General features: G+C 38.3%; 1 protein-coding gene and 1 pseudogene across 2 annotated transcripts; both read left to right on the top strand.

Moving 5' to 3' along the window:
• Positions 1 to 1,914: 1,914 nt before the first annotated feature.
• On the top strand, positions 1,915 to 22,773 carry MTFMT (mitochondrial methionyl-tRNA formyltransferase). 2 transcript variants are annotated; one of them, XM_057722829.1, is made up of 9 exons: positions 1,915 to 2,152; positions 3,987 to 4,196; positions 5,685 to 5,807; positions 7,860 to 7,962; positions 9,086 to 9,161; positions 12,686 to 12,777; positions 20,147 to 20,225; positions 21,108 to 21,190; positions 22,372 to 22,773. In XM_057722829.1, the coding sequence occupies exons 1-9, from the start codon at positions 1,932 to 1,934 to the stop codon at positions 22,555 to 22,557; spliced, it is 1,173 nt and encodes a 390-aa protein (XP_057578812.1). In that variant the 5' UTR covers positions 1,915 to 1,931; the 3' UTR covers positions 22,558 to 22,773. The 2 variants fall into 2 exon arrangements, with proteins under 2 accessions (XP_057578812.1, XP_057578813.1); XM_057722830.1 differs by lacking the exon at positions 21,108 to 21,190 and having other exon boundaries at positions 1,918 to 2,152; positions 22,372 to 22,502.
• LOC130845519 (protein kish-A-like) lies at positions 12,792 to 20,140 on the top strand (annotated as a pseudogene).
• Positions 22,774 to 22,969: the final 196 nt, after the last annotated feature.

Below are 22,969 nucleotides of genomic sequence, written 5' to 3'. Positions count from 1 at the left end.
GGGCTTGCTAGGTGGCACAGTGGTTAGGAATCCGCCTGCCAATGCAGGGGTTCCATCCCACATGCGGCAGAGCAGCTATGCCTGTGCGCCACAACTATTGAGCCTGTGCTCTAGAGCCCGTGAGCCACGACTATTGAGCCCATGTGCCGCAACTACTGAAGCCCACGTGCCTAGAGCCCTGCAACAAGAGAAGCAACAAGAGAAGCCACGGCAATGAGAAGCCCGCGCACCTCAACAAAGAGTAAGCCCTGCTCACCGCAACTAGAGAAACCCAGCGCGCAGCAACAAAGACCCAACACAGCCAACAAATAAATAATTTTTTTTTAAAAATAAAAAGAGCACCCACTAGAAAATTAGATGTCAGTGGTAGGAGGCAACTGTGTAGAGGAAAGAAAACAGATTGGCGTTTGCCCCTCCGACTGAGCAGTCGCTATGTGCTCGGCAGAGGGCGCTGTGAGCGGTTCGAGGCAGCTCTGTGGGTCGGGGCTCCCTGTGGAGAATTTGGGCTGCTGAAAATAAATTGTGGCGTAATGCAGGCTCTCTAACCCAAGGAGAGAAATTACATAAACACATATATGAAGAGTCACACTTTAGACAACCGTCAGAGTCTAAGGTGAAAACCCAAATGACTATTTGGGTTGTATTTATAGATCATGTTGTATGGGAAAAGACCATTTTTAAAATATTAGAATCATATTTCACTTACCCTAAGAGAGGATACTAGAAGAGAACTTGATTGAAGGAATAGAAGGTTGGGATCCCAGTTAGCTCACCTTCTCATATGTGATCAGATGAGCAGAATCACTGGAGATACAGTCCCTCCCTTCCTCTTTGCCTCTCTCTTTTCTCTTCAACACACAGGTGAATTTGTCAATGTCTGTGCATACGTTAGACAACTTCCCTCAGTAATTCCAAACTGTGTGAGAAGCAGAGGTCCCCACAGAGCATTAAAAGGGCACATAGAGAAAGACATTAAATTGATGCAGGGAAGAGCTCAAGGCTTCAGGAAGGATGTCTGACCTTGGCATTGAAGAATGGATAGATAGCATTTAGAGAGGAAGAGAGGTGGGGAGGGCAATAAGACTAGAAGGGAATCTGTTCTCCACTCTACAGCCAGGATGTGTGACCATCCTCAATGAGAAGGCCACTGCATAGGCCTCAGGAATACAGAATCTAAGCACTGATGGTCTTTAGAGATCTTCTGAGGACAGCTTCCCCTGCCCATTTTCCTTAAGAGTATCTTCTATGAGATCCCTCTGTGTGGGAGGGAACCCACAGGGTATGGGCAAGAGCGGGCCTTTGATTCACCAGAGTGACTGCAAGCAAGAATTAAGCCTCCGTTTCCTCAGGCGCAAAATGGCGACATTGACTTCCCTAGTACATGGGACTGCTATGAAGGCCAAATGGTTAGGATCACAGAATTTGGAGCTACATGGGGCTAGCTGTGAGGACCTTGCACAGGTAATCACCCTAGTTTCACAGTGCCTCAGATCCTCTTCAGTAAAATGGTTGTAATAATATCTACCTGGTATGGTTGATACGAGGTTTAACTAAACTAACGGATATATAAAATGCTTAGCCAAAGCGTGGCATCTAGTAAATATTAGTTATAATGGCTGAGAAAATGACACATACATACATACATACACATACGTAAATGAGATTTATTTCGTTGTCTGAAAACACATATGATTTGTTTCCGAAAGAGTTGTTTGGGGAGATTGGTTACATCGTGGAGGGAAACCCAGCAAAAGTCACGGAGACGCTTGAACCGGCAAATCCCTTCATCTGCCACGCCTCCAATCGGGCAGGCCCCGCCCCAGTCGCTGAAAGACCTTGCCCATCGGGTTTCCTCCCCGGCCCCGCCCCTCCGGCCTAGCGCCCGCCTCCACCTCCATGCGCCTGCGCAGTGTAGGCTGCCCGCGGAGGCAATGAGGCCTCTGGTGCGGAGCTGCTGGGGGCCGCTGCCAGGGGCCGGCGGCGCGGGCTGGAGGCCGAGCCCTCGGTGGCGAGCTCTGGTCGGACTGAGCGGGTGCTCCGGGGGGGAGGACGGCCGAGGCACTCGAGTCCGCGAGAAGCCGCCCTGGCGGGTGCTCTTCTTCGGCACTGACCAGTTCGCCTGCGAAACGCTGAGGGCGCTGCACGCCGCCAGGTACCTGGGCCGGGGATTGGGAGGCCCGGGTGTCGAGGGCGCGGCTGTGGAGCCTCTGCGGCAGGCCTCGAGGGTTTGGACTCCTCGTCAGGGAACGCAGCTGCGCCGGAGGAGTGTGGGCCCCGGTCTTGGCGTCTCGGGTCGACCGGAAGGTGCGCCACCCCTGCTGGGTCAGCCCCGGGGCGCCAGCCTGGTCCTGGCCGGTCTATACGCCCCACTCTTTCCGCGCTCTGAGCTCCACCGGGCGCCCCGCGGTGCCAAGGCCGCGCTGGCTGCTTTACAGGCATCACCTCCGTCCAGTCCCACCACCTCCCTGCCCGTTTTGCGTGTAAACCGTAGCTCAGAGAGGTTAAGAGATTGCCCAAGGTCATCAGCTGAGCCGGTTGGGACTTAAAACGGGGTCTGACTTCAAAGACCTCCCCTTTCTACTTCCTCCTGCGCCCTCCTACTCACCTGATTTGTACCCTCTAATCCTTTGGGCTTCTTCCCAGGCACAGGCATCCCTCTGCACACGCTTGCCTCACGCCTTCGCTCCCCATCTCCTCCCTGTATACAGCCGGATCCAGTTTTCTGGGACTGAAATGAAGACATAGTCCAAAAACGAACTGTTTTCCAATGAATAAATTTATAAATCAGAACTTTCAGGTATACATTTAGTATTTCTAAAATTTAACAAATTGTGTTTCCTGGGGAAAAAAAAATTGAGATCCAGCCTGTCCTGAAAGTTCATAGTATATGGCGGCTATACCCATATATACTGCTCTGTCTCCTTTCCCCCAGCCTCCATTTTTTATTTCCCCACTCCGTTTTTTCCTGATGCACCCCCACACTCATTTCTGTCATCTCCCTCCATCAAGTCTTCTCTACAAATACTTCCCAGCAGACCCTCATATTGATTCTTTAATGAATCCCCTCGTATTCCCCCCTTCACACACTCCCCTCTGTAACACCCTGAAACTCTTCCTTCACGCATGTTCCCTTTGCACACCCTCTGCAATGCACTCTCTACATGCTACTTTCCCTGTATGGCCTCCTGCATCTCTCACTGCATGTATCCTGAACGCTTCTGCTGATGCTTCACTTGGCAGCTCCAGCACTCCTGCACTTTTTCTTTTGGGCCCTTCTGTCTATTCTTTTTCTCATAACTCCTCAACATATGATGCAGTACCTGCTAAATAAGTAAATGAACAGCCCCAGGCACTGGAATACAATGCAGCAGGTAAAAAAATAAGGTAGTGCTACATATAGTGTCATGGAATGATGCCCATGGTGTGTATATATGTAAATATTTTTAAGTATTTATTGTTTGAATAACGTGGTTATAATAAAAAAAAAATTCAAAAGATATACAATGAAAAGTCAGTTCCTTCCATCTCTTTCTCCCATTCCCAGTTCTTCACTTCAAAGATAGCCACTGTTTTCAGTTTCTTTTTCTAGAAATGTTTGATGCATATACAAGCAAATGTATATTTAACCCATTTTTGAAAAAGACTCACACAATAACGTACATAGCATTAAGAAAAAAAAACAAAATGCAGGACAGTATATATAAAATTACGGTTGTGTAAAATGTCTGTCCTGTATACACAGGAAGTTTCTACAACCATAGCAGTCCAAACAGTAGCCAGTAGCCGCTTGTGGCTCTTTAAATTTAAAACAATTAAAATTAAATAAAAAATAAAACTATAGTCTCTCAGTTGCACTAGTTTTAATCATTTACCCTTAAATGCTTTGTGAATTTAATCATAAAAAATGCCTTAGAAATGTGTGAAAAGTTTAGCTTCCCGTCATTGTCTTAACACTGTCACATTTTCTTCTAATCTTTCCAACTTAGGGAGAACAAAGAGGAAGAGTTAATTGAAAAGTTGGAGGTGGTCACAGTGCCCTCCCCATCACCAAAAGGACTGCCGGTGAAGCAATATGCTGTCCAATCTCAGCTTCCAGTGTACGAGTGGCCAGATGCGGGATCTGGAGAATATGATGTCGGAGTGGTAGCTTCATTTGGCCGACTTTTGAGTGAGGCTCTTATTCTTAAATTTCCCTAGTAAGTTTTATTTGTAAGGAAATACAGTGTAGAGACCTGTCTTTATATATGGACCTGGTATCTAAAGTGCAATAACTTGAACTCTAATTCTGCTTTCTTTAGTATTTTCTCTTAAAAGATTTTATTAGTGGCACAAATTGTTAAAATGTATGACGCTCTTTATCACTGTCAGTGGGCTCTCACCCACCCTCATTTAAATTCCATATATATGCCGGCAACCCCCAAATTTGTCCCTCCAGTTCAGATCTCTCCCTCAACTCCAGGCCCCTGGTACCTACCGCCTCCTCCACAGCCCTGCTTGGGTGTCTGATAGGCACCTTACATGTAAAATGTCCAAAACAACAGTCCTGAACTTTCTCCCCAAAACCTGCTCCTTCCCCAAATCTTCATCTCAGTACATGGCAACTCCAGCCTTCTATTTGCTTGCACCCAAAGCCTTGGTGGTGTTCTTAATTCCTTATCTCACAGCATGCATCCAGTCCATCAGGAAACCCTGTTGGCTCTGCCTTGAGATCTGTCTGGAATGACTGTTTCTCATCACTTCTGCTGCCACCACTCTTGGCTGTCATACTGCAGTAGCCTCCTAAGTGGTCTCCACTTCAGTCTTTGGCCCCTCAGACTTTTACCACCCAACTCCAAAGTGATCCTTTTAAAACGTAAGTCGGATCATGTCACTCTGCTCAAAATTCTCTGGTGGTTTTCCATCTCACTGAGAATAAAAGTCACGTCCTTGTATTGGCCTGTGAGGGCCGAATTTTTTTTTCTGTGTGGTTCACTGTTGCTTATATCCCCAGCACTTAGTGCCAGACCATGGATTGTGCTCAGTAAATATTTGTTGCATGAATGAGACTGGGCTGAACAGTGGAATTTAGAATATGAGTCATATACATATAGGCACACACACACATACACACTTGCACATGTGTACTCATGGTGATGGAGACATCATTAAACTAATGACAGATTAGTTAACTATTAAAATTGCTCATTAATGGGTGAAAGGTGTATAGGGATAAATGGCAAAGGTGAATAAATCGTTCAATGGGGATTTTTTTTTCCCCAGTGGAGATTTAGGAAGCTTGTTTTAGGAACTCTGTATGCAAACTAAGTGAAGTGAAGGTAATTATGTAGCTCAACTACAATTCACATCATCCATGAGATGCCCGATTGGGTCTGAGTGGTTCTTCTCATAGTAAAAAATGCATTTTTTGTTTTTATTTAAAAACTCCCAGACATTGCGAGCTGTTGTGGAACATCTTTAGAGCAAAGAATAGTTGTTCTTGGTCTGTTTTTAATTGTTTCATTGGTCTCTTATGGTAAGAGATTGAACTTCGCTCTGACTCCTGCTTCAGTTAATATCAGACTAGATTGAACTGTTTTTCAAAATTTCTGGGAAAGTTTAATGATGAAAAGTAGCATATTAGTTTAGGTAGCAGTAAACTAAATGTCTGCCCACTTGCATGCTAATTTCTGCCGTTTCTAATTCAGTGGCATCTTGAATGTCCATCCCAGTTGCCTCCCGAGGTGGCGTGGTCCAGCCCCTATAATCCATACCGTCCTTCACGGAGACACAGTTGCTGGAGTAACGATCATGCAAATTAGACCTAAAAGGTAGAGTATATTTTCTTTTCTTGAGACTTTCTGTGATTTTGAATTTTGGTATCAGCCTGCCTGGGGGGGAGTGGAGGCGGATGGGTGGATGCTAATTAATATTTCTCTAACTCCTGGGTGCTTTCCCCTTCTGTTTTTTTCTGGTTTCTGATATAAACCACATGTGTTTTGGTATTTACAGTGTCTTTTTAAACTTGTTAATTGAAATAAATTATTAACAACTATTTCTATAAATGACAGTGTGTAAAAGAGAGATGAATTCTTGTATGTTAGTTGTTTTGAATCTCTTCTGCTGACTTTGGTTTCTATAGTCAAAAATTTTTTGGAACCTGAAGTAAGAATATGTTGTATATCAGTGTGTTATATAATTGTCTTAACTGTTTAATTTTTTAAATCATACCTACAATCTCAGAAACAACTATTTTAAATTGTTTCAGGAGTGTATTAAGCCTCTGCCTGTTATCACCTAACATCCGCATAGAAAAGAAAAATTCACAGGTTCACAAGACCAAGTCAATATCTGGGATTTGCTTTAACTTACTTAAAAAAAAAAAAAAAAAAAAGAGGGGAGTAACAGGTGAAACAAGAGTGGCAAAACTTTGGTAATTCTCAAACCTGGGTGATGTGTATATGGGGATTCCTTAGACTGTTCACTTTGTTTTGGGAATGTTTGTTACTTTTCATAATAAGCATTTTATTAAAGTTCATAGGTTAAAAATTGTTAACAGACCACAAAGTTAAGTATTTAAAACATTAAACTATTTCTAATAAAAGCTGATGGCCAATGTATTTGCAGAGCTTGATGTAAAATATTGAATATAAGACTTGTGGAAATGCAGATACACTTGCACCTACTTATAATCACTATTGATTATAATTCAGGCAAAACTCTTGTCCTTGGAGAAAGGAAACATAGAAAGGAATGATTTTAAATTCCTTGATTGTACTTCCTCGGAAAATAAATTCTTTGCTCTCTGCTTTCACTGTAGAAATAGAGATTTTTTTTCTTGTACTATTTACTACTAATGATAGAATTATTGAAATTGCAGTTAGATCCCTGATATGCATCTTTTTTCCGTTGGGAAAAAAATAAACCTAAAATCTAAATATAGGCCAGATTTTGCTCTCCCTTCTTTCTTTTTTTTTTTTTTAATTTTATGGATTTTAATTTTTAAAATTTTAATAGTTTAGTAAAATGACTATATTAGAATTTAATTTCATCAAGCTCAAGTATTATTTCCATAAATGACCAGAAAATGGTACTTAAGAATAAAGCAGGAGCTTCCTAGGTGGCGCAGTGGTTGAGAATCGGCCTGCCAGTGCAGGGGACACGGGTTTGAGCCCTGCTCCAGGAAGATCCCACATGCCACAGAGCAACTAAGCCCGTGCGCCACAACTACTGAGCCTGCACTTTAGAGCCTGTGAGCCACAACTATTGAGCCCATGTGCTGCAACTACTGAAGCCCACGTGCCTAGAGCCCATGCTCTGCAATGAGGAGCCCGCACACTACAATGAAGAGTAGCCCCCACTCACCACAACTAAAAAGAAAGCCCGCGCACAGCAAAAATGACCCAACACAGCCAATAAAATAAATAAATAAATTTTAAAAAAAAAGAAAAAGAATAAAGCAGATGAAAATGCAGAAAACGGTGAGAAGTTAATGGACTTAAACTATCTAGTTGATAGACTAAAGTGATATTAGGAACATGCTAATGTTGCTCTCCCTTCTTTCAGACTGACATTTCTCCCTTGCCAATGGCTGACAGTCACATTCATGGCCATAGTTAAACTATCCTTGTGGGGGAATTTCCTGGTGGTACAATGGTTAGGACTCTGCGCTTCCACCGCAGGGGGCCCAGATTCGATCTCTGGTCAGGGAACTAAGATCTCGCAAGCCACACTGCGTGGCATTAAAAAAAAACCACACAAAAAACCCAGTGGAACAAACAAACAAAACTCCTTGTGGTATGTAAACATTCATGTAGACAAACATGTTGATCTTAAGAAATAGTCAGTAATCATGTTGCTATTTGCTTTTGATTTTTTGGTAGGTTTGATGTAGGTCCAATTCTCAAACAGGAAACGGTTCCTGTGCCACCCGAGAGCACCTCAAAGGAATTGGAAGCAGTGCTGTCAAGACTGGGTGCCAACATGGTACAGTTTTCCAATATTCCCCTGCTTGTTTCCTAAGTGGTTATGATGAAAAGAACAATTTTATGATATGTAATTTTAAGCTTCTTTTTAAAAGTGATTTCTATCCCTGGCTTCCTAAAAATTAGCTTGGCTTTTGTGATCTTACGTTAGTCTTTGAGAATTTACACAGAGGAGGTACTTAATCAAGGCTTTTGAATGAAATATGTGATTTTATGTGGTCTGTTACATTTCACAGTGAGGCTTTTAGACTCTTCTGCCCAATTTCACTGTCCTTAGTCTCATAGACAAACCATTTGCCCCTGTCCAATTGAACCAACAGCATTTCCTAAGTCATAGCTTTCCTCCCACTGATGTGCCTGTGTTCCAGTCATTTGCATCCATATGCATTGGAATTCTGCTGACCCCCTAGCTGTAAATGAACTCTGTGACTTTTTCATTGAGTCTGCATACAATAGGCTCTGAGTAAATGCTTAATGACCCAATTAATGGTTTTCATCTGAACTAAATTTTCTATAGAGGGAAGCTTTTCCCCCAGCTGTGTAGATGGCGCTTCCCATTCTAGGCACTCAACTCGGAAATGTTGTACTAATACTAGTGTCTGTCATTTACTGAGCATTGGCTTGTGTGCCAGGACTGTTTTAGATACTTTTATAGACTTATATTTTTTTACCTTCCCAACAAACCTTTGAGGTAGCTATTGCTTTCAACCATTTTATAGATGATGACATTGAAGGCCAAGGACAAGTAAAATAACTTTTCCACAGTGACACAGCTAGCAGGTGGTGGAACTGGGATTTGAACCCAGAACTATGTGACTCCAGAGTACATTCTCTTAATCTTTAAGTCTCTGTGCCTTCCTTCCTGCAGAGTGAGAGTGTGGATAGCTGAGTACAGGCTGTTCTGACAGCCAGTCAAGGCTCAGCATTCTCTTGAAGGAAATCAATGACCTGTATTCTACAGAGAGCATCATCTCCGCTGAAACTCCACCAAGTAGACAGATCTTCACAGCTTAAGCCAATTTACTGCCTTATCCTGCCACACAGCTCTTAAAGCTATAATTTCATGGTACTGTATTTCTGTTCTTGTGCTTTTCATCTTGAATATCTTACTCTCCTTTTTTTAGCTTGTTTCGGTTTTGAAAAATTTGCCTGAAAGTTTGAACAGTGGAAGGCAGCAGCCAGCTGAGGGGGTGACACATGGTAAGTGCAGAGGGCAGAGACTCTTCCATCTTTCCTAAGGTTTTGTTTGTTGTGTTGATATCTGAACACTGTGACTTCCTCACTTTCAAGTTTCTCTTAATTTTGACTAAAGATTGAGTGTCAGCTTACAAAGGTAGGTTGAAAGACAGTGAACACCTGTTTAACCCAGAGTCAACAATTATTAATGTTTGGCCATATTTTCTTTATATATATGTGTATGTGTTTATGTAGTATATATATATTTTTTTTTTTTTTTTTTTTTTTTTTTTTTTTTTTTTGGCACACGGGCTTAGTTGCTCCGTGGCATGTGGGATCTTCCTGGAGCTGGGATCGAACCCGTGACCTCTGCATTGTCAGGCGGATTCTTAACCACTGCGCCACCTAGGAAGTCCGTAGTATATATATTTTAATTTCTGCTATACCATTTGAAAGTATGCATCATGACTTTTCATCCCTAAATATTTCAACATGCATCTCCTAGGAAAAATGACAGTTCTCTAATAGCATCGAATAGCCAGTCCATATTTAAATTTTTCTAACTGTCTAAAAACATATTTTATAGCTGTGTATTTTTTCAAACTAGGATCCAGTTATAATTAGTCATATGTCTCTTTAGTATCAGAGTAATTCCTCCCCTATTTTTTTCCCTCCATGTCATTAACTTTTTGAAGAGACCGGGCCAATTGACTGTTTCCTGCCAGTGTTGTTTAGACTGTTTTTCTAGCCTTAAAGTTCCTGTAAATCGGGAGTTCTAAAGGCTTGATTAGATTCAGGCTTAAAGTTTGTGGAAGGAGTATTTCATAGATGATATTGTGTTCCAGTGATATTTCTTTCAGTTTGTTTTTAACCTTAAGGGTTGCTTTTTATTTTTATTTATGATTTAATTTTATTTCTTAACTATTTAAGACATTTACATGACTCAAAAGTTAAAACTGTTTAAAGGACATGCTCAGAGAAGTCTCTGCTTTTGTCCCCTACAGTCTTAGCAAGTCATATCGGTAAGCCATAATACCAGGTTGCATCAAGGCTGGTAAAGCTAAGTTTGATCACTTGGTGGAGGTGGTGACCAGCAGATCTTTCCAGTGTAAAGATGTGTTTCTCCTTTTGCAAATGGCAAGTAATCCGTGGGGTAATACTTTGGTACCATGCAAATATCTGGTTCCCTACTACCCTTTCACATAACAATTTTAGCATGGAATGATGCTCCTTCCCTGAATAAATTATTTCAGTGAAAATCAAAATGGTGATTTTCCAATTCCTTTTATATTTAATAGTTGGCATTGTTCTGTAAAGAAGAGCTTTTCCTCATTAACTGGGGGTGAATTGTAATTCATCCTAAAATGGCAGGATAGATGCTTCATTCTTTCTCTAATTATCAATTTTTAAAATAGGGAGTTGGTGCCATAATCGCCTTCAATTATGGTGACAAGTGAGTTTTTTTGTCATTTGACTTGTGGATTTTTATTTACTGTGTTTTATAGTTAATTACATTCATAATGCTTTGTGCTGCTCAAGTTGTCCCAAATTTGGCCAGTGGTAGCCTCTTAAAGTGGCTCCTCCATCCTTTTGACATCCCCCCACCCCCAACTAGTTTTTGAGTGCTTTCTTGTTTCTATCACAAGATGTCCCAGGCTCACCTTGTAAATTCTCTTTCCCACATTGGAATCAGCCACCTCTCCCTTGTTCATTTTAGTTGGGGCAGGGAGGGATAGTATTTAGAAACCATCTAATACAATGATGTGTTTCCAAATGAGGTGTCAGTGGAGGAGGGTAGAGGGAGATATTTGAGTTCCAGACTTCCCTGGTGGTCCAGTGGTTAAGACTTCATCTTCCAATGCAGGGGTGTGGTTGGATCCCTGGTCATGGAGCTAAGATCTCACATACCTCACGTCCTCCGAAAAACCAAAACATAAAACAGAAACAATATTGTAACAAATTCAATAAAGACTTAAAAAAATATATTTGAGCTCATATTGTTTCTGATTCAAATTTTAAAGTACAGGGTTTTTCTGGTATCTTCTCTCATATAGAAAATCTTTCTTAAATCAATGCTGACCTGTTTTTTATTTGCTGTGCATAAAATAATTTTAAGATTACAACACCAATATTACTACAAAAGGTATAACTACCAAGTAAGAGTTAAGATTTTAATGCAGTTTTTTGTTTGTTTGTTTGTTTGTTTGTTTGTCCTTAAAATATATCCTACTGAGGGTATATAGTCAGACTACTGTGTTCACAACTTACTGGAGATAATTATTTTTTCCATGTCGTTTTGTTATCTAGTTTGATATATAGTTAAGTTTCTTTGTTTTAGTTTGTTTTTAATTTTCAGGGTTGCTTTTTCTTCTTTACAACTAAATCTTATTTTTGAATATATAAAACATTTACATGATTCAAAGTTAAAACTATTGGAAAAGGTCTGACTCCATCCCATTCCTATCTCTTCCAATCCTGTTTCCCTCCCTCTAGAGTTAGTAGTTTCTGATTTAGCCTTTCAGTTGTTTCCTTTTATGAAAATAAGCAAAAACACATGCCTTAACACTGATTTTTCCTTTTTTCTTCCACAAAAGGTGGCATAAAATATACACTCTTCTGCATCTTTCTTTTTTTCACTTTACGGTGTATCCTGCTGGTCATTTCCTATCAATAAGAAGAAATTTTCCTGTTCTTTTTTATGGCAGTATAGTTCTCACTTGTATGGGTAAATCATAATCTAATCAATAGATCCCCTATTGGTAGACATTTGGATTGTTTCTAATCTTTTGCTATTTCAAATAATGCCACTATGAATAACTTTATGCATATGTTATCTCCTAATCTAATAGGTAAGAAATTGTGTCTTGGAGTAGTTTTAATTTACATTATTCCTTGAGTAAGGTTGTGGAGTTTTTCATATGTTTAAGGACTATTTGCATTTCTTTTTTTCTGAGACGGTCCATTGTATCTTTTGCCCATTTTTCTATCTGGTGTTTGGTCTTTTTTGTCTCAGTTTTTAGGAGTACTTTGTGTAATAGGTATAAATAAATGTCTATAATAGATACAGAGTACTCCTAAATATAAATATACGTAACACATATATAGTAATTATATGTAAATAGTTGTATTTATTACATAGATATATCTCTCATAGAATATATATAAACAGATATAAAGTACTGTGATATAAATTGCAAACACTTTGTCATTTGTTTTTTGGCTTGATGAATGGCATTTCTTTTTGTCTTACAAAAGTTTATTTTTTTGTAGTCACATTCATCATTCTTTAATTGCTTCTGGATTTTGAGTCATAGAGGGACTTTTTCTATTCCTAGATTGTAAAGAAATTTACCCATGTTTTCTTCTAGTACTTTTATTTATTATGTGTGTATATATATATATTTTACTTTATATTATGGAAAATTTAAAACATCAAAAGCTGAGAAAATAATATAATGAATTCTCTTGTAGCTGTCATACATATCAGTAATTACCAACTTATGGTTATTGACCTGATATTCATTCTTACTATTGGTTTTATCTTATAGCCCCTAAGATTTCTGCTGCCACCAGCTGTATAAAATGGGAGGAACAAACTTCAGAGCAAATATTCAGACTTCATCGTGCCATTGGAAATATAGTAAGTTGAAAGTCAAATTGCCATTTTACCTAACTGTGTGTGTGTGTATATAATTTACTTTTGAAATATTTTTACTTAGGAATAAATCTCATAAACAAAACCTAAGGATCCTGAAATTCATTTTTTAAAAAATAACTGCTTTTTATTGTGGTAAAATATATATAACATAAAATTTACCATTTAAACCATTTTAAAGTGTATAGTCCAATGGCATTAAGTACATTCACATTGTTGTGCAACCATCACCAGTATCCATCTCCAGAACTTTTTCATCATCTCAGACTGAAACTCTATACCCATTAAGTAACAAGTCCCCATTCCCCCCTGCCCCACAGTCCCTGGTAATCACTATTCTACTTCCTTTCTCTATGAATCTGCCTATTATAGGTACCTCATATAAGTGGAATCATACAGTATTTATCCTTTTGTGCCTGGCTTATCTCACTTAGCATAATGTTTTCAGGTTTCATTCATGTTGTACCATGTATCAGAATGTTATTCCTTTTTTAGTTGGAATAATATTCCATTGTATGTATATAGCACATTTTGTTTATCCATTCGTCTGTTGATGGATGTTTGAGTTGTTTCCACCTTTTAGGTAATATGAATAATGCTGCTGTGAACATGGGTGTACAAATATCTGTTTGAGTCCCTGTTTCAATTCTTTTGTTTATATGACATTCATTTTTTAAAATATTCTTTAAACTTCAAGTTTTCATAGGGGCCTTAGAATTCACAAAGTACTTTAAAATAGGTATTTTGCCATTTTCCATAACTAAATTTTATTGTCCTGTTTCATAGATGAGGAGAATGAAAATGAAGTGACTAACTTCAGCTGCCCAGTCACTAAATAATGAACCTAAATCTTCTAACTCCTAATCCAGTGCTTTACCAGTATGTCTTTCTGCCTTTAGCCAGTTTTTACAGCTGAATTCTTAAATCCTTGATTTCTACATATTGCATACAAAATCTAGTTGTGTCCGCCCCGGGCCCAGAAGGGTGATGAGGCTGGGGCTTCACCGGCCTCACTATGTCTGCCATTTTCAATTTCCAGAGTCTGTTGACTGTAATCTTGCTGCTTATATGTACCTGTGCTTATTATCCGATCCTTGGCACCCAGCCTCCTGGACAGAAATAAAACTGGGTTGTTGGGTATGTTTTGGAAGTGTGCCAGAATTGGTGAACGGAAGAGTCCTTATGTTGCAGTATGCTGTATTGTGATGGCCTTCAGCATCCTCTTCATACAGTAGCTTGGAAAAATGCCAGAATTCAGTTGCCATCAGATTTAAATACGAAAAGAAAAAAAAAAAGGACTTACCTGCAGAAAATAATGGAAAGAATGGTTAACCCATTTATCTCTGAACATTGAATGAGATAAATTTTCAGCTGCTGTTCTCTATTTTTGTTATTGGACCAATGTTCTATATAAATAGTTAGGATGTAACCATTTAATACTCAGAGTTTAAATGTCTGTAACAATCAACCTCAGTAGTACTGTCACTACAATATTACAGTCTGCATATGTCATTCTGTTGTGTCAGATGCCAGTTTTTAGTGAGGTATCTTTAAGGCACATAGTAGAAAACAAAATTGGTAAATTACTTAAGTTCCTTTCACTGTGATTTGGAAATGATAAATCTTTATAAAATGAGACCCTTTTTTGGACTAACTTTTTTATTGAAAAAGAAAACGTTCAATTTCTGTTGGTAGGGATTGCATTCATATTTAATAATGCTTGCTTTTCCTCTGGCCACATCATTCTGAGCATTAACCAGAGTACCTCTACTCTTAGCAAACTGTAGTTTATTACAGGTGTTTAAACTATTTAAAACAAGCCTATGCAGTTCTTAAGGAAGAAGATAAATGAGATGTGACTTGAGTAGTACTGAGAAAATGTTTCTATTTGAAAGAATTCAGAATACTGACTGGTGTTATCGTCTCTGAAACCTCTGGCTTAGTATGGATAAATGTCTTAAGCATAAATTTGACCAGCTAACTGTCGTTCTCTGAATAAGACTACATGCTTAGAGTAAAAAGAGCTAAACAGAACAATTACAGAATGATAATCAATTATATGTGTTTTTCATTCTTTTTAGTGTTAGGTCTCTACATTTCAGTTACCCCAAAATGCAAACTGTGTGGTTTTTTTTAATACAGCACTTTAAATCTAGTTTATGTTTTGTCTATCAACTTGAACTGGAATCTTGTATAACTTACCACATGATGATAAACAGTTTTCAAATCTACTTACCATATGCCATGGCATAAATGTCTTTGAGCTTTGATGATAAAGGAGGACCTTCAGTAATTTTCATCAAGGCAAGAGTAACATTGGAAACGTGACATAAATTTTGTAGTAAAGCAGTTATTACACATTCATGGTTAACATTTCAAAATTCAGTTTAAGTTTCAAAGCTAAGGAGAACTTCTTAGCTTAAAATTGCCCATTATGGGTAGTATTAATTAGATATTGTTGTCAGCTATTAATTCCCCATAAAGATAAAAAGAATAAACTTTTTTTTTAAGAAAAAAAAAAATCTAGTTGTAATAACTTGTTAAAATATCTGAATTAAATTCTCAGTTCTTTGACAAATTTATTAGATTTTTTTCCCTTCATTTTAATAACCTCTTGTGTTCTTTGAATTCTCAGTCTACCAAGTGTAGGTTTGTTTTTTTTAATGTACTTCTTTAATGTATTTATGTATTTATTTGTGACTGCATTGGATCTTTGTTGCTATGCAGGAGCTTTCCCTAGTTGCAGCGAGTGGGGGCTACTCTTTGTTGTGGTGTGTGGGCTTCTCAGTGTAGTGGCTTCTCTTGTTGTGGAGCACGGGCTCTAGGCATGCGGATTTCAGTAGTTGTGGCTCATGGGCTCTAGAGAGCAGGCTAAGTAGTTGTGGTGCACGGGCTTAGTTGCTCTGTGGCTTGTGGGATCTTTCCAGACCAGGGATTGAACCCATGTCCCCTGCATTGGCAGGCAGATTCTTAACCACTGAGCCACCAGGGAAGTCCTAAGTGTGAGGTTTTTAATGGACCACCTTTGTTGGTTAAAATGGAGAACTGCCATTGAATATCTGTAGCATGCCAAGTTCTTCAGTGAGGATTGCAATCTCATGTTGTGGGTATTATCCCATTTTAAGTTGGTGAAATTGAGGCTTAAAGAAGATACTCAATGAATGGCTATTGAATGTTACTCAAGGTCACATTGCTAGTTAGTGAGAGTCAGGTTTTGAACCAGATCTGCCTGACTTCAAACCCTGTACTTTTCCCACTGTAAGAGAATGGCATAGGGCAAGGAACATTGACTAGAGCCAGACAGAGCTGGGTTCCATCTTCTGTCTGCTGCTTCCAGCTTTGTAGACTTGAGAAGGTTATTTAATCTCTGAGCTTTAGTTAGTTCATTTGAAAATTAGAATGATGTAGTGTATATAAAGCATCTAGTGCAGTATCTGAGTAGGTACTCATTAAATGATATCTGCTATTATTCATTCATTAAACAAAATATTTATTGAAAGCCTATTATGTGTCAGGCATTCTAAGAATTAGAGATGGGGTGATGTGGGAAGATGGAAACAAATAAGCAAATAAGAAAAATATCAGATAGTGTAATAAGCTCTTTGATGAAAATTAAAATATAATATGATAGATTAACTGGTGGCTATTTTAGATTGGATATCTAGATGGGGAAGGCCACTCTGAACTGACATTTAAGCCTAGTTGTGAAAGACAATAAGGAGCAAGTCATGCCAAGATCAGGAAAAAGAGGATTCCAGACAGAGAGAGCAGCTAGTACGAAAGTCAAATAAGCTAAACCAGATAAAGACTTTACAAGAAAAGAAAACTACAAATCAATAGCCCTTATTCACGTAGAGGCGAAAATCCTTAACAGCATTAGCAAAGTGAATCAAGCAACACGTAGAAAAGGATTATACACCATGACCAAGTGGGATGTAGCCCAGGAATGCAAGGTTGGTTCAACATACAAAAATCAGTCCATGTAATACACCATATTGATAGAATAAAGGACAAAAGCCACGTAATTATCTCAGTAGATGCAGAAAAAGCATTTGAAAAATCCATTACCTTTTCGTGATAAAAGTGTTCAACAAACTAAGAACAGAGGGGAACTTCCTCAACTTGATAAAGAATATCTACCAAAAAATCCAAAGCTAATATCATATTTAATGGAGAAGGATGGACTCCCCAGGTGGCACAGTGGTTAAGAATCCACCTGGCAATGCAGGGGACACAGGTTCAATCCCTGGCCTGGGAAGATCCCATATGCCGCGGAGCAACTAAGCCCATGCACCACAACTACTGAGTCTGCGCTGTAGAGCCCACGAGCCACAACTACTGAGCCCATGTGCTACAAGTGTTCAAGCTCATGCACCTAGAGCCTGTGCTGCACAACAAGAGAAGCCACGGCAATGAGAAGCCTGCGCACCACAGCAGAGTAGTCCCTGCTTGCCGCAACTAGAGAAAGCTCATGCACAGCAACAAAAACCCCACACAGTCAAAAATAAATAAATATTTTTTTAAAAGTCCAAAAAAATGGCGAAAGATTGAAGGTGTTACCCCTAAGATCAGAAACAAGACAAAAATGTCCACTCTCACCACTTCTATTCAACATTGTACTGGAGGTTATAGCCAGGGTTATTAGGCAAGAAAAAAGGAACAACGTAAAACTATCTCTATTTGCAGATGATGTAATCTTATATATAGAAAATTATAAAGAATTCCCCCCACCAAAACTAATAGAGCAAATAAATAGTAAAGAAGACCTAAGTAAATTGTATAACTGAAGAAGTGCTTATTTTGGAACCAGAAGGTGAAATTTGATTCCTAGAGCTGCCATGTATTAACCAAGAGCAAGATCCTTATCTTCTGAGGATCTGCCATGTATTAACCAAGAGCAAGATCCTTATCTTCTGAGGTAGATCATCTACCTTCTCTGAGCTTCTGCTTTTTTACCTGTAAAATAGGGTTAATGACTAGGTCCACAACTGTCAAGATGAAAGGAGATAAACTGTGAATTTAAAGCCATGCCAACATATGATTTTGACAATAATGACTGTGGATACAGAAATGACTGTTTTCCTACCATCCCTTTCCTTTCTGCAGTGCTCTGATGATAAAGTGAAGATGAGCTTTACCCCCTCAGGAACAGGAACTGTATATTCTGACTCTATACTTATATTGATAGCTCTCACTAAATATAAACATTTTTCAATCAGTAAGCAAGTTTCAGACGTGTTTTGAGTTCTTGGAAAGAAAAAAGTTACACACATAAAAATCATTTCATAACTTTTATTGGAAGCTGATGAAAGAAAAATGTCAGAAAAGTATAGAAGAGGATATTGTACCAAAATATGACACATGTAAGGTTGTGAATACTTTTCTTCAAATATATTTAATTCTCTGATTTGATCATTCACATCTTTGAAGCAACCTAACTGTTCTGAAAGTTAAATGTCCTCTTTAGAGGTTGTCATAAAAAGAGCACTGAGCTGAGAATGAGAAAACATAGATTCTGATCCTTGGTTCTACCACTAAGTAGCTGTGTCTAAACTTGGGAAAACAGCTGCATTTCTCTGGGCCTCACTTTCCTTGTCTATGAAATAGAAGACTGAACCACCGTCTGAAAATCAGTTTATTTACTTCAGAAATTTGAGACAACTTATTTCCTGGTGTGTGCTAATTTCTGTTACCCTAAATATTTAAATCAAAATGTAATAAAGGTGGCATTTCACACTGAAAGGCAAGATGGATTATCCAATAAATAGTTTTGGGACAGCTGGTTAGCTGTTAGAAGGGGGAGCCCTCAAGTTTCATCTTTTAAAATCAGAATGAAATCCAGATGGATCAAGGATCTAAGTGTTTTTAAAAAATGAGACCATAAAGAACTGGGAAAAAGCACAGTTGAATAATTTTGTAATGTTTGATAAATGTGGGTAGGCTTTTTAAAGCGTCACATGAACCAGTGAAGTCATGAGAAACTGATAAATATTACTCCATAAAATGAAAAACATATACATGGAAAAAAAATTACCCAATATTAAAACTCAGTAAACTAGGGACTTCCCTTGTGGCACAGTGGTTAAGAATCCAATGCAGGGGACACGGGTTTGATTCCTAGTCTGGGAAGATCCCATATGCTGCAGAGCAACTAAGCCCGTGCACCACAACTACTGAGCCTGTGCTCTAGACCCCGTGTACCACAACTACTAAAGCCCACGTGGCTAGAGCCCATGCTCCGCAACAAAAGAAGCCACCGCAATGAGAAGCCCACACACTGCAACAAAGAGTAGCCCTCACTCACCGCAACTAGAGAAAGCCTGTGCTCAGCAATGAAGACCCAATGCAGCCAATAAATAAATGAATAAATAAACAAATTGTTTTAAAAAGTCAACAGACTAGAAAAATATTCATAATACATCCGAGAACTAAGGGGCTATTTCCTAAAAATATAAAAGCCTTTCACAAATTAATAAGAAAGATGAACAACTCAGGTTTTTTTGTTTGTTTTTAATGGGCAAAGGGCATAAATACACCTAAGAAATAAATAAAATGTGCAAGTAGATATGGACTGCTCCTCAGCCTCACTAATAGTAAATAGCAATAGATTGCCATTTTTTCTCTTATCAAGGCAATTTAACAGTAAATGTTGATGCTCTTTAACCCAAGTGGTCCACTTAAAAAAAAACAACTATTCTCCAGAAATATAAAAAGTCCTCAAAGATATATCTACTAGGCTATTTATTATCACATTTAAGAATTTTGGAATTTTGTAATATGTTTTGAAATATCCATCATAAAGGCATTGGTTGCATAAATTGTGGTATATTTTATAAAATGGGATACTGTGCAGCAGATAGAAGAGTGAAATAGGTGTGTACTGATGAAAATTTGTCCACAGTTTATGGTTAAGTAAAAAAACTTCCTTATCAAACAGTATGTTTTAGATTTTTGTGATAATTATATTTGTAGGAAAAATACAAGGATATACACATCAAACTATTAACAGTGGTTACCTCGGGGATGGGACTACAGAATACTTTCACTTTCTAATTTTTTTTAACATAGTTGTTGTAATGCTTGTACTTTTTATAATGAGCATTATTTTTAACTAGAAATATTAATAAAGATGTAAACATTGATTTTAAAATAGTGTTTAGTTTTAAGATCTTATAAATCCTGGAGACTGATGTAGGGGGTCATGTTATGTTCTGTTCCATAAGATTTAAAAACTGAGTTCCCAATTTCCTGTAATTGGGAGAGAAGTCAGACCAGATTAACACAAAATAGTAGTTGAAAAGGGTTTGGGGGTTGAGTATATTTCTTTATCATCCTTCTTTCATTTTATTTGCAGATTCCGTTGCAGACACTCTGGATGAATAATACCATTAAACTTCTGGATTTGGTAGAAGTTAATAGTTCAGTCCTCACTGGTACTTATTTTTGAATAGTGACATGGAAAATGTTTTCAGTATAGTCTATTTGAAAATGTGTCTGTTTTACCGTAGGTCACATTTACTAAAAATAAGGATTCTTTTAGCTCATTTCAGTTTGATAACAGTAATACTTTACATTCATTTATAGTCTTATTCTTTTCAGTGTCCATTCACGTGTACTTTCTCTTCTAATCATCATAAGAACCTGAGACGTAGGCAGAGCAGTGTTATACTATCTCATCTTAAGCTCTGTGATTTCTTGTATTAAGGTTTTCAGGAAATGCAGAGTGACTAGGTTGATTTCATCCTGGTGAATATCATAACGGAACTCTCTGGGCACCTCCCTGAGAATCTTAGGCCAGGGTGTAGCAGTTCATGACCCTGGGCCATTCAGAGGCCCATCAGTGCCCTCCCATCCTGGTTCACTAAAGGAATATGAGCCACAGAGGGAGCTGGTATAGTTCAGAGGGTGTCAGAGTCCCCCAGAAATCTAGGAATTGGGACTTGTTTGGTCATGGATGGAAGGGCCAGCTTAGATGATCCTAAGTCTCCTGTATCTCTCTCCACTGGTAGCTAGTTATTTCCTCCAAATGGTCAAAACTTCTAGATTCAGCATTTTAGGTTGATCTCTGGGAAGCTGGATAAAGGACTAATAGCTTCTTGTATACATGAAAAGCTTCCCTTTCCATGTTCAGGATAACACAGAGCACCATGGCTCTATCGTAAGTTTTGGATTACAAAGTCAGGACATCAGTAGAATGTGTACTCTCCAATATTAGTACTGTCTTTCAGAATGTTTTTTGATTTTTTAAGAAGCACCATGAAGTTGCATAATTATTTATTCTCTCATCTCTCTCTTTACCCCTCCGCTTTCTTTAGATCCAAAATTAACAGGACAGGCTGTTATTCCAGGATCAGTAATATACCACAAACAGTCACAAATACTGCTGGTTTGTTGCAAGGTACATTTTCCTTTAGTTTCACATTATCACACCTGTTTTACTGAGTTTATAGTTTGCATCATTTGTCATTTTTAGTTGGGACTTCACTCAACTGCCTGTCCATCAGATTAAGCCAATGGACAGTTTAATTTTCTTCTCAAGAAATAGTAGAATCTCTAGTATAATTTTTTTTAAGCAATGAAGTTTTACCAGGGTGTTATTATTACTTAGACAATGAAAGAAGGTTCAGTAATTTTAGTTCTTTCTCAAAAGAAACTTGTATATTCTCAGTAATCCAGTTTAATGTCATCTTGTTAATAGGACTATCACAAAAAAATGGTTGTATCGAAGTATCTCACTGAACTGCAACAGTGCATGTATCCTACTTGCTTTTACTATTCAACAGTGATTAGAGAGGAGATTTCTTAATTATTTAAAATAACTTTGGAACCATTACTGTTTTTTAAGACAATGGCATTGTCCTGAGAAGTGTTCCATGTTCCTTCCATTTCCTGAGTATTTTCCTTCATGTGGTGTTTATGTGCGATGTTCCATGCTCAAGAAAGAGTATTTAAAATGTGTGATAGGTTGATCTGACCTATACAAACTGTAGATACAGAATGCCTATAGCAACGTCTCTTCATCTCTCTTCAACTTATTCTGGAATAACACTGGGTGCATCTGTCTGGGCCTGTATACATCTATATTGCAATCCACAGTTTGCTCTCATAGAACAAATGGGTTGTCTCAACGTGTGAGTTTGAGTCCCACCAGTTATCACCTTGGACAAATCACTAACCCTCTCTGGGCATCAGTTTTCTCTTCTAAAATCAGTTTTCTCTGGGGATAATATTGGATCTGCCTACTTTTTAGAGTGCTTATATTTTGACGACCAGTAACAATAAGATACGTGGACATACTCTGAAAACTGTAAAGCACCACACAAATACAACATACCTTTTCCTTTTCATCCTGCCCAGTCTGTGTTTAAATAGATTTAAATAGGTCTATACATTTGTTATCATTCCTTGTAAATAAACTTTAGAGTCAAAGAAACATATATGTTACTTAGTGCTATTTGCAGCCTAGCATTTAGTAAAGATTTGTTGGTTTTTTTTTTCAATGATAAAAGTTTTGTGAACTAAAATTTACCACCAGTTTTGCCTGTACTGCGTATTCACTGTTTGTCTTTTGCCCTTTAGGATGGCTGGATTGGTGTTCAATCAGTGATGCTCAAGAAAACACTGAAAGCTATTGATTTCTACAATGGATATTTACACCCCTGGTACAAGAAAAATTCCCAGGCTCAACCAAGCCAATGCAGATTTCAGACTCTCAGACTTCCACCGAAGAAGAAACAGAAAAAAAAAATTGTTGCTATGCAATAGTGCAACAAGTAGTTAGGAAGAAGATGGACAAGAACCTACTACATACTTGTAATTTGTTAAAAGCCTTATTTACAAGGAATTGCTTTGACTTTCAAAGAAGATGACACTGTTGGAAGGAAAGATGAATTACCTCGCTTTTCACTTAACAGTAGTTAAAAACAGCCTTTTCTATTTGAATAACAAAAGAAGCTTTAAATTAAATTTTTATTTATAATATCAAGACTCATGGAGATTGTATCTTTCCTTCAGTGCGAGTACAACTAACTGGTATGTGTATATAGTGAAGAGAGGTTCTTTTAAAAAGTGCATCTATTAAATTTTCAAAATCATATGTCCCCATTGACTGTGTTACCATTTCAGCAATATTTAATCTACATTTTGGATTCTCAACAGGAGTAAAGTCAGCTCTTTA

The sequence above is a fragment of the Hippopotamus amphibius genome, chromosome 2 (genome assembly GCF_030028045.1).
Source record: "Hippopotamus amphibius kiboko isolate mHipAmp2 chromosome 2, mHipAmp2.hap2, whole genome shotgun sequence".
Classification (NCBI taxonomy): domain Eukaryota; kingdom Metazoa; phylum Chordata; class Mammalia; order Artiodactyla; family Hippopotamidae; genus Hippopotamus; species Hippopotamus amphibius.
This window is presented reverse-complemented; position numbering and strand designations above follow the sequence as displayed.